Source organism: Lissotriton vulgaris, chromosome 5, assembly GCF_964263255.1.
Source record: "Lissotriton vulgaris chromosome 5, aLisVul1.2, whole genome shotgun sequence".
Taxonomy (NCBI): Eukaryota; Metazoa; Chordata; class Amphibia; order Caudata; family Salamandridae; genus Lissotriton; species Lissotriton vulgaris.
In genome coordinates, this window is record NC_141693.1 from 186,239,398 (window position 1) to 186,250,724 (window position 11,327).

Genomic DNA, 11,327 nt, shown 5'->3' on the forward strand with positions numbered 1-11,327 from the left:
ACTCACGTTGCCGGGCATCACGGCGGAAGATGGCTCGGTGGTGACGGACCCGGCCCGCCTCGCGTCTAGCTTTGCCCATTACTTTGAGGCACAATATGCCCCCCGGGACTCCCTGGAGACGGAGGAGATATCCACATATCTCGATGACCTGTTGCCACAGGCCGTCTCTGATGACACTAGAACTGCGCTGGATGTCCCGCTCACGGCTGAGGAACTTGGGGAGGCGCTGGGACAGCTCAATACAGGGAAGGCGCCGGGCCCGAGTGGTTACCCGTGCGAATTCTACAAAAAGTTTCACCTCCAGCTGGGGCCTCAGTACAGACGTGCGCTCGAGGCAGCACGGGCCCAGGGGGAGCTGCCGCCAGATTGGCGCCATGCCGAGATCGTGGTATTTCTGAAGCCGGGCAGGGCCCCGGACAGGCACGACTCATACCGGCCCATTTCGCTCTTAAATATAAAGGTCAAAATATTGGCAAAGGCCTTGGCGAACCGCCTACTGCCCTATATTACGGACCTGGTCCACCCTGACCAGGCCGGGTTCATGCCCCGTAGGGCAACTCGCCATAATATCCGGCGGGCACAGGCGGCGGTAGATGCCATGGGGGCTCGAGATGAGCAGGCGGCACTCCTACTAGCGGATATGGACAAGGCCTTTGATTCTGTGAGTTGGGCGTACTTGTTCACACTCTTGCCCCACCTTAACCTCGGTCCTGTGTTCCTGTCGTACCTGAAACTACTGTACACCAATGTCACAGCCTCGGTTCGGGTGGCCGGGGCCACGTCCGGGCGCTTTCGGATTGGTTGGGGTACTCAACAGGGTTGCCCATTGTCCCCGTACCTGTTTGCCCTGGCGATGGAGCCCCTGGCATCTCGGGTGCGTGCTGATGCCCAGATACGCGGGTTTGTGTGGAATGGTGAATTGGTAGATAGAATCGCATTATATGCGGATGATATCCTCTTTTTCCTCACTGACCTGCAACACTCGGGTCCCCGGGTTCTGGAGGTTATGCGCATTTTGGCGAGGTCTCCGGCCTTCGGCTCAACCTTCACAAATCGACATTATGGGTGCTGGGTGGCGGGGTCGTGGTGGACCCCTGGGCTGCGGGACTGCGCGTTGCGACGGATGGGCTGAAATACCTTGGCGTCTTTCTCTCGGAGTCGCGCGCCGTGGCCTGTGACCGTGGCGTCCTGCCAGTGTGGGAACGAGTCCAGGCCGATATCAAGACTTGGTCCAGAATGCCCCTCACTATCTTTGGAAGATCGGCCATCTTCAAAATGGTGGCGCTTCCACGCCTGTTGTACCAGCTGCAGAACTTCCCTTACCCTATCGGCCCGCAGTGGTTTCGCCAGGTTAACTCGACGCTGGGTCGCTTTCTGTGGGCTGGTGGAGCGGCCAGAGTGGCGCTGAAAACATGCTTCCTGTCCACCTATTGCGGGGGCCTGGCCACCTCTGATCTCCTATCTTACTACCAGGCTTCCCAGCTGCTTGTTCTTAACGAGTGGTGGTACAGCGACAGGGGGGACCCGGCGTATGCATTGGAGCGGTCGCTTATGGGCGATAACACATTACACACCATTCTATACTCAGCCCGTCTGCGTCGTGCACTACCGTCGGTCACCAGAGTGGTCTTTGCAGTGTGGAGACAGGCCCTACGCCGCATGGGCTGGTGGGGCAAATTGACGGCAGAGACGCCGCTCTGGCATAATGGCCTGCTCCCGGAGCTTTCGGCCCTGGCCGGCTTTGAGGGATGGGAGGCGATAGGCATCTCGCTACTGGGCCAGGTCATGTCCGGCACTACCCTCAAATCATTCGAGGAACTTCGCACAGAGTTCCAAATGCCTCAGTCCCAGTTCTTCCGTTATCTGCAGCTGCGACACGCCCTCACCCCGAGCATTGCCAACCTGGACTCCCTACCAGAGTTTAGCCCAGTCGAGGCGAAGGTCTTTATGGGGGACCTGGGGGATAGGAAGGTATCCCGGATATACCAGACGCTGGTTATCCATTGCTCCTCTACCCTGCATTCTCTTCGGGCGGCTTGGGAGGTGGGCGTAGGCCCTCTAGATGAGGACGATTGGAGGGAGGCGTTAGAATCCCCGAGTGGGACCGCCATTGCTGTACGGCTCCGGCTCATCCAATTTAAGTACCTGCATCGGGCCTACTATACCCGTGAACGATTGTGGAGGGCTGGGTTGATTGAATCCCCGGAATGCCTGCGCTGTGGGGCGGTGCCTGGATCCCTTTTACACACTGTGTGGTCGTGTGGTCGGTTGTCTGGCTTTTGGAGAGGCGTGTGGAGCTGTCTATCTGAGGTCCTGGGCTGGGACCTTCCCCGTACCCATCGGCTGGGGTTGCTGCATGTTATGGAGGGCATTGGTGGGAACATCTATAAACGTCATTTGCTGCTTTTGGGGCTCGTTGTTGCTAAGCGGGACCTAGCCCGGGCATGGAAGGGTGTAAGGGCCCCTCCCTTGTCTGCGTGGAAAGCTGGATTGGACTATTACATGGGCCTTGAAAAAACGATATTTGAGGCGAGGGGCTGCCCACGCAAACACTACAAAATTTGGAAGCGGTGGGCCGACTACCGGGGTCTGTCACTGGATCCCCCAGCGGAGCGAGAAGAGGACATTTGATTGTACGGACATTGTTGGCCCGATTCTGCGACACTCCTGTCGCGCTACACCTACACCCTTTATCTGCTGCTATATGTACACGTGCGTGGGGGGGGAGTTTCTGGGAGTTGGGGGGGACGGGGGTTGCGGGGAAGGGTGGGTTGGGGGTTTATACATACTGAGCCTATTTTCGGTGCCTGCTTGAACATTTGCTACTCATTTGATATACTGTGCCTGTATTGTTGGTGGTGATCTCCGATCTGTGGGGTGCCACGATTTTATTGCCTACTTGCTCAATAAAATTGGTTGTGAAAAAAAAAATATGAGGCGGGCAACTGTCAGTAGGTGATCTCGTTTTTACTTTAGACAAAAGATCTGAGAAAGTTTCACTGTCTATTACTGGGACCCGTTTAATAGAGCACGGATTTTCTGACATGGAGGGTGAACCCTCAGGGGCAAGGCAGCGGGGAATACTGGCTTTTATTGTAACAATTTTATCGATGAAGAATGAATTGATAGAGTTGCAGAAGGCTTAGCTAGGTGTAGATTTTACTGTAACTATCCGGGTTGGATAATTCGTTCACAATTGCAAATATTTATTTGGACCTATTTGTGCAGCTCATAATATTTAAAGAGAAGTAGGCAGCTTTGGCAGAAGAAAGTGACTTTTTGTATTCTTTCGGTTGGATCAGATAGCTCTCTTTTTTGTCTGGGGAATAGCTACTTCTCCATTTTCTTTCGGACTGACGAAGTGCTCGTTTTTGGTTTTGTAGGTCAGAAGAGAACCATCTTTGTGCCTCATAACGTCTTGCTAATCGGATTGTTTTTAGTGTTCATTGCTGGCCGCAGTGAGCCATGCTGTGAGATTCTTCACAATTGAATTAATTGGCATCTGGTGGGTAGGAACTGTGTTTGCTAAGGTGGCATACAAATGGGTTTTATTGATATTTTTCCAGTTCCTTGCTACTAATCTTTTTAAATTTAAGGGTTTTACTGTAGCAATGTCATTTATAGTAAACTGAATGATAAAATGATCAGACCAGTTGCCGGGAGAGAGATTCAATGCAGACACTGTCATATTAGCTGTCCACACCTAGTCCAATGTGTGTCCCTTATTATGGGTGGCGGTGGTTATTTGCTGAGTAAGGGTTAACTCAATAAGAAGATCGTTCAGCTCTATGGCATTGGGTCCACCTTGTGTGTCGCTGGCCCAATAATTAAAATCTCCAATTTTTAGCAGAATTTTTGCATTGTTAGTAGTTAGCTGAGCCAACTGTTCAGCCTAAGAATGAGGAAAAAGAGGGCATATTTTTGGGTAGCCTATAAAGTAGCACACAAATCAAAGGAGTCCGAACCGATTCCAGCTTAAGAACTGAATTGTTTACCAATGGTAGATCAAATGAAGTTAACTTTGTAAATTTTCAACAATGGCCGCTACTCCCCCTCCTACATTTCTTGATGTGCGATTTGCCTGTAGGATATAGTAATTATTGGGGAGGGCTGCTAGGATATCTGGGGCTGAGTTCTGCGACAACCATGTTTCTGTTAATAGGATGTCCGGATGGGGTGAATCCAGAGGTTGAATATGTGTAACTGGTGTTTCCCTACGGAGCGAGCGTTGAGGTAAAGGATGGATAAATTAGAGACAGTGTATCTGGACTGTCTTTGAGTAGTGGATGTGGTATAGGAGGGAATAGTAATTTCAGGAAGGCCCTTGCATCCATAATTCCTTGTTTAGTTAATTCAATATTAACAAGGGAATTGAGAAGGTAGTTACCAGAGTGCAGAAGTTTTAATTCTTGTGAGGAGGAGGAGTGGTTTTGGGCAGAATGGTTGTCCCCCGGTCCCGTTCGGGGGCAGACAGGCTTGCCTTAGGCGCGCCACATAATTTGCTAGTTCTTGCCTCCTAAAAAAACAAATTGAGCATGTGCACTTAATATTTTACAAATTAAGCACTGAAACTTTCTACTAACTGTATACAGTCGTCATTTGTGTTGCTAAGAGATACTAAAATACATATCCGTTCTCCAACTACTTCTCATCTGGACTGCATGTAACATGAGGGGCTCAGTGCAGTAGGGCCAATCAAAAACAAGGTGATAGTTCTGCAAAAACCTCGGACCCAATCACCAATAGGGGCATACATGACAATTTTTTTGTGCTTCCAAATTCAAAATATTAAAAAATGCAATCCCTGAAGTGCAGTCCGTTCCTTTTATTCAAATGTGTATCATTCAGTCTATGTAGGAGAGGAACAAAGCTATGGAGACTACAGCACGATCTTCCTCAAGCCAAACAAAATATAAATATGGGTTAAAAAACGCAGGGATGGCTTAGTTATATCGAGCCCTGAAACTAACAGGTTGTAACCATATGCAATGTTTTTTGCAATAGTGAAAAAAAAAAAGTTTTAATCTTTTTTATTAAATAACATACAAACATGCAATAAACAGATGCAGTACGGTGCTATAATCAACGTTCACAGATAGTCTTACAATGTAATACAATCAAGATAGAAAATTGTCACAGGGTTGGTGGTGGAATCAACTTGCTTGTACTTTCCCTTGTATTCACACATCAAACAACCATGTTAGCAAACAGTGCTGAGGGGGAATCGGCAAACGTGGTACAGAGGAAGCCCCTACTTTCATTCCATGGGCCGCAGCAGTCGCGCCCCATGCGCGCCAAAGGTAAGCCCGTCTACGCCCGTCCGCGCCTGGACCGCGCCCAGCGCCAGATCCCCTGGTCCCCGCCGCACCCAACCCACTAGAGTCACATATGATGCCGCAACTCTCCTCGCCCTCAACCCCGGACCACACCACAATGCTGCGAAGCCACCCCAGGACGTACCCACGGCCCATTCGCCTGCTTCTCCTGCAAGTTCAACTACTTCAGGACCCTCACCAAATCCACTTCCTCCACACACAGCTCCGACCCTAACCACCTGAAGTGCATCCTGCTTAACACCCGCTCGGTCCACAGACACGCTACTGAACTCTGGGACCTACTCGACACTGCATCACCGGACATCGCCTTCCTCACAGAAACATGGATGAACACATCATCTGCACCCGACATCGCCATAGCCATACCAGACGCTTACAAGATTACCCGAAAATACCGCATCAACCAAACTGGAGGAGGCATCGCCATCATCCACATGAACACCATCAAAGTCACGACCAGCTCCGACGATAATCTTGCAACCGCCGAACATCTCCACTTCCAGATCCACACCGACCCCAGGACCACACTTAGAGGCACCCTCATCTACAGGCCTCCAGGTACCCGCACTCAATTCAGCGATGACATCACGGACTTCGTCAGCCCACATGCCCTCGCCTCCGAGAACTACATTCTTTTAGGAGACCTCAACTACCACCTGGAAAACAAACACGACAGCAACACCACCACCATTCTGGCCAACCTTGGACTCAAACAACTCGTTGACACCCCCACCCACACAGCCGTACACACGCTTGACCCTATCTTCACCTCCAGCAAGCACATCTCCTTCGATCGCACCACAGCTCTCCACTGGACGGATCACAGCTGGGTTCACTTCAGCTACAAAACCACCCTGACCCACAACCGTCCACAACCTATTCCTTGGAGAAACTGGAACAAAATCACCTCCGACCAACTCCTCATCACTCAACCAAAACCCTCCCACCCTCTCAATGGAGCCAAACCAAGCAGCCACCAATCTCAGGAAATGGATTACCCACAGTGCTGACGAATTAGCACCCCTGAAAAAGCACCAGATGAAATCAGCCAGCAAAAAGGCTCCCTGGTTCAATGATGAACTTAAAAAATCCAAGAAGCTATGCCGCACCCTAGAGAAGACATGGAGAAAAACCCAACCTCCGACAACATGGCCTCCCTCAAGACAGCCACCCGCAAACACCACCAACTGATTCGATCCGCCAAGAAATCAGCATTCAAGGATCGTCTCGACAACAACACTCACAACAGCAAGGAACTCTTCAACATCGTCAAAGAATTCACCAACCCCACCGCAGCATCTAACGACATCACTCCCTCCCAAGACCTCTGCGATGCGTTATCCTCCTTCTTCTACAACAAAATTGCCGACATCCACAACAGCTTCGAGAATACTCCCAGCGATCAACCCTCCCCACCCCCCTCAGATCCTACTCCGCCAACTAACAACCTCAGCGCCTGGAACCCAATCACCACTGAAGACACCATTCGCCTTATGAACTCAATCCACTCTGGCTCGCCTACCGACCCCTGCCCCCACCACATCTTCAACAAAGCCGACTCCATCATCGCACCCCATCTCCGTGATGTCATCAACTGCTCGTTCAACTCTGCCACCTTTCCAGAAAGCTGGAAACACGCCGAACTCAGCGCCCTTCTGAAGAAACCCACAGCAGACCCCTCTGAACTTAAAAACTAACGACCCATATCCCTCCTCCCATTCCCGGCCAAAGTCATTGAGAAAGCCGTCAACAGCCAGCTCGGCGCCTTCCTCGAATCCAACAACTCCCTTGATCCATCTCAATCCGGGTTTCGAGCCAAACACAGCACCAAAACCGCCCTCATTGCAGCGACCGACGACATTCGAACACTCCTGGACAACGGAGAAACAGTGGCCCTCATCCTACTCGACCTATCCGCCGCTTTCCACACAGTCTGCCACAGCACCCTTGTACATCGCCTCAACAACATCGGCATACAAGGAAAAGCCTTGGACTGGATCATCTCATTCCTCGCTGGGAGAGCTCAAAGAGTCCGACTTACCCATTCTGCTCAGAGGCCACCGAAGTCATCTGCGGCGTACCTCAAGGATACTCATTTAGCCCCACCTTCTTCAACGTCTACATGAGTCCTCTCGCCTCCATCGCGCGTCAACACAACCTCAACATCATCTCTTACGCCGACACCCAGTTAATCCTTTCCCTCACCAAAGACCCCAACACCGCCAAAACCAATCTTCACGAAGGCATGAAAGAAGTAGCCGAATGGATGAAACTCAGCCGCCTAAAACTCAACTCAGACAAAACGGAGGTGCTCATCCTAGGATCTGCCCCCTCAGCTTGGGACGACTCTTGGTGGCCTTCTGCTCTGGGCACAGCACCCACAGACCATGCACGTAACCTCGGCTTCATCCTAGACTCCTCTCTCTCGATGTCCAGACAAGTCAACGCAGTCTCGTCCTCCGGCTTCAACGTACTTCTCATTTTCAAAAAGATCTTCCGCTGGATCCCCCTCGAGACAAGAAAGACTGTCACCCACGCACTGGTCACGAGTCGACTGGATTATGGCAGCACACTATACGCCGGAATCACAGCAAAATTACAGAAAAAGCTCCAGCGCATCCAAAACGCGTCAGCGAGACTCATATTAGACATCCCTCGCCAAGATCACATCACCGGACATCTGAAAGACCTCCACTGGCTTCCCGTCAACAAAAGAATTACATTCCGCCTTCTCACCCACGCACACAAGGCCCTCTACAATCTAGGACCCGAATGCCTCAACACTCGACTGTCCTTCTACAAACCCACCCGCCAACTAAGATCGTCCAATCAAGCCCTCGCCGCAGTCCCGCGCATCCGGAAATCCACCATGGGTGGCAGATCCTTCTCCTTCCTGGCTGCCAAGACCTGGAACTCACTCCCCACCCACATCCGCCTTACTCAGAACCACATCTCCTTCAGAAAAGAACTTAAAACCTGGCTATTCGACAAATAACGAACCCTTCCCTAGCGCCTTGAGACCCTCCGGGTGAGTAGTGCGCTATACAAATGACCGAACTTGAACTTGAAATTCTCGTCCATTTATGCGGGCAACCCCTACTTTCATAAATTACTCTCTCTACCAGCATACACCAATCCATATCGGACTCCCATTCAGTTTGTCTTAGTGGAACTTCCCCATTCCATGTTCTCGCTATATTACGATTTGCAACCATAACAGTCAACATTTTCAATGTATTGGACAGTGTCTTCATATGTCACTGATTATGGCAGAACCATTTCCATTAACCGTAATATTCTGTTTGCATGTAAACATTTGCTTTTCATTTACAGATTTTGAAGCTTAACAGAAAGTGTCAATTTTTACATGTGTGACAGAGATTGCTATTAACAACATTAGCTGTTGCTTCTCATCCTTACAAATCAGCATTGACTATTTACTGATATTACACTTATATCATAAATATGCAAACAGTATTGAAGCTACTTGTGCTCAGGGTAGAGTACATCCAGCCCGCTCACATCTTACTATGCTAAATTCAAAACAGGAGGTTCGTATTTTCACCAGTGGATCGATGTTGGTGATAAGGAGATCAGGGTCTCATTGTACTAATTCCCAAATACGAACTGCACTATTTGGGTTCAGCACTGTGACTAATTTAGTATGGCTAGTACTAGTGACAAATGTACAAGTGAAATAGGAAATGGGGGAAAAAACTTGCATATACACAAAAAATACAGCGTTTTCAAAATACATTTTAATCAAACCTCTGATAAAAAGAAATGTAAAACCCTTACTTCATTTACGAGAAACCCTATTTTTCTAGCACATCGCTTCGAAATGGCAAGATCTGATACTTGGATAAAAGGAAAAGACCTCACTATTTCTCACTTTGTATCATTTTCTTTATTCCAACAATCAATCTGGCTTCTGTGAAGTGATGAGCGTGAACTGGAAATCCAGCAATTTAGCAGTAAGTGCACTATAATAGATACATTGTAACTATTAAAGACGACCAACCGCCTCACAAAGAGATACAATCTACCACGCGAAGTCATCCACGTTTGCTTACAAAAACGGGAGCGCTGTGGAGCTCACAGTGAAACTTTAGCATTAAAAATGCAGTTCCACTCTTGAAGCACAAAAATAATAATTTTGGGGGTACGCCGAGCTACCTACAATATTCAAAAATGAACAAAATGAGAACAAACCAACCTCTCTGGTGCACTTGGTTTATGAACATACACGATGCTAATCAGACCATAACAAAGACCCAATTCACATCCTCCTGTCTTCGTTATCTTTTTCTTTCAGAATTCCAATTTATTCTACCACAACAACGTTAAGCACGCATAACGTTTCGAATAATGTAGCTGTGCACTAAGAACAACGGGATGATACCGCAAAACAAAACGATATCGCAAAACAAAAGCACTCACTTAATACATAAGGAGTCCACCTTCCGCTACTAGCGGAGACAATCCATAAAATCAGCCCAACTTCCGTTGTCCGTCTTTGATGTTTTACGGTCGACAGTAGTTCGCAAAAGCACTAATTCCGGGTCGAACGACAGCCAATCCCATGGCTGAGCATATTATGGGAGCGGGAGCGACGACTTCTATGACTTCAGATTGGACAACTGTCGGCCCCCCCCAGCCAATCCTCAACCGCTGTGCAGAATTCAAAGTGATCATTCGCTGCGGAGCCCCGCATGTTCCTCTGTAATGTTTGTAAACATGATCTGTGCTGGTGCTGTCCACATGTTAGTTGCTAGACGTTTAAGAGCGGGCTAGAGTTTAGTAGCGAATCTGTGTCAGTAAAGAACTCGGCAGCAAATTTTGAACAGTGACTGCTGGCGTGTCCACGGTTGGGGATCGGACAAGAGTTGTGCGGTAAGTGGTAGTAGCGTGGCATTTAGAGCAGTGTGGTTGATGCCAGGTAGCATAGCTGCCAAGGTTTCAGATTGCTTATGTGTGACATTTTCATAATTCCAGTGTAATTATGAGTGACATTCAACAAATATGAGTGACACTTTCTCGCGAACAAAATCAAGAAGTGAAGACGACGGAAACACACAGAAACAAATGGAAAAGGTCAGTTCAAATTCCTCCCAGCTGTTTAAACAAAGACCAACGAGTCCCAAAGTTTTTGGCAAAAGGGTTTATTCCTGCAAACGCAGCAAGCTAAGGGGGGGGGAAAAAACAAACCCCCGGAAACAGGAGGAAAACCCGAAGAAGTGGGCGGAAGAGGAAGAGGGAAAACGCAACAAAATCCAAACGCCAGAGTGACAAGGAGCAAGAGAGGGGGCAGGTGGTAACGAATCAAGATCTCTTGACCATAGTTAATCTCTCCAAAAGAACTTTGACCTCTGATGAAGAATCCATTCTGAAACTTGGACTCACCTTTTGTCCCAATGATGGGATTGAGTATACCCAAACTAGAATAGACTTTTTTAAATTTGTTCGGAAAATGAAGCTACACAAGTTTTACAAAATCAAACCTACTCCTAAAGAAAACAGACTAATGAAGATCACCAATAGAGAAACAGATCTTCTCAATGTGAATGATCTCACGGCATGCAAACTCTTGGAGAATCTCTGGAAGGAGAGTATGGGAGGAGAATCAGTGGCACCCACAACGCTGTCACAGAGATTGGTAAATATAGGCATTGTACAAGATGCACCGCATAGCGGATTGAAGCCTTCCAGCAAATTTCTTCCACAATTACCTGCGAACGCGATTGATATCTTCTCGGATCTAGTCATCAGGGAGCTGAGGAATTTCCGAGTAAAGAAATCGTCAAAAAGGAGGCTGGACAATATAACAAAGGCACAGAGAAAAGCTCTTAAGGATTAGATAGATGATCACTCTATTGTCTGTAAACCCTCAGATAAGGGGGGGAACGTTGTTCTTCTTTCTAGGGAACAATACATTGAGGAGGCCATGCGTCAACCGGGCAACGAACACTGTTATGAAGTAACAACCAAAAA

General features: G+C 48.6%; 1 protein-coding gene across 2 annotated transcripts in view; it reads right to left on the minus strand.

Annotated features, from left to right (window-relative positions):
* EHMT1 (euchromatic histone lysine methyltransferase 1) overlaps positions 1-9,848 on the minus strand; it is an 834,115-nt gene extending 824,267 nt beyond the window's left edge. Inside the window, exon 1 of one of the 2 annotated variants that reach the window (XM_086921124.1) lies at positions 9,777-9,848. Coding sequence is in view for 1 of the 2 variants with exons in the window: in XM_086921127.1 (XP_086777253.1) it covers position 9,777 (1 nt within the window). In the remaining variant the exon portion in view is untranslated. The remainder of the gene's footprint in view (positions 1-9,776) is intronic. The other variant, XM_086921127.1, reaches the window with a different exon arrangement.
* Between the last annotated feature and the right edge of the window lie 1,479 nt (positions 9,849-11,327).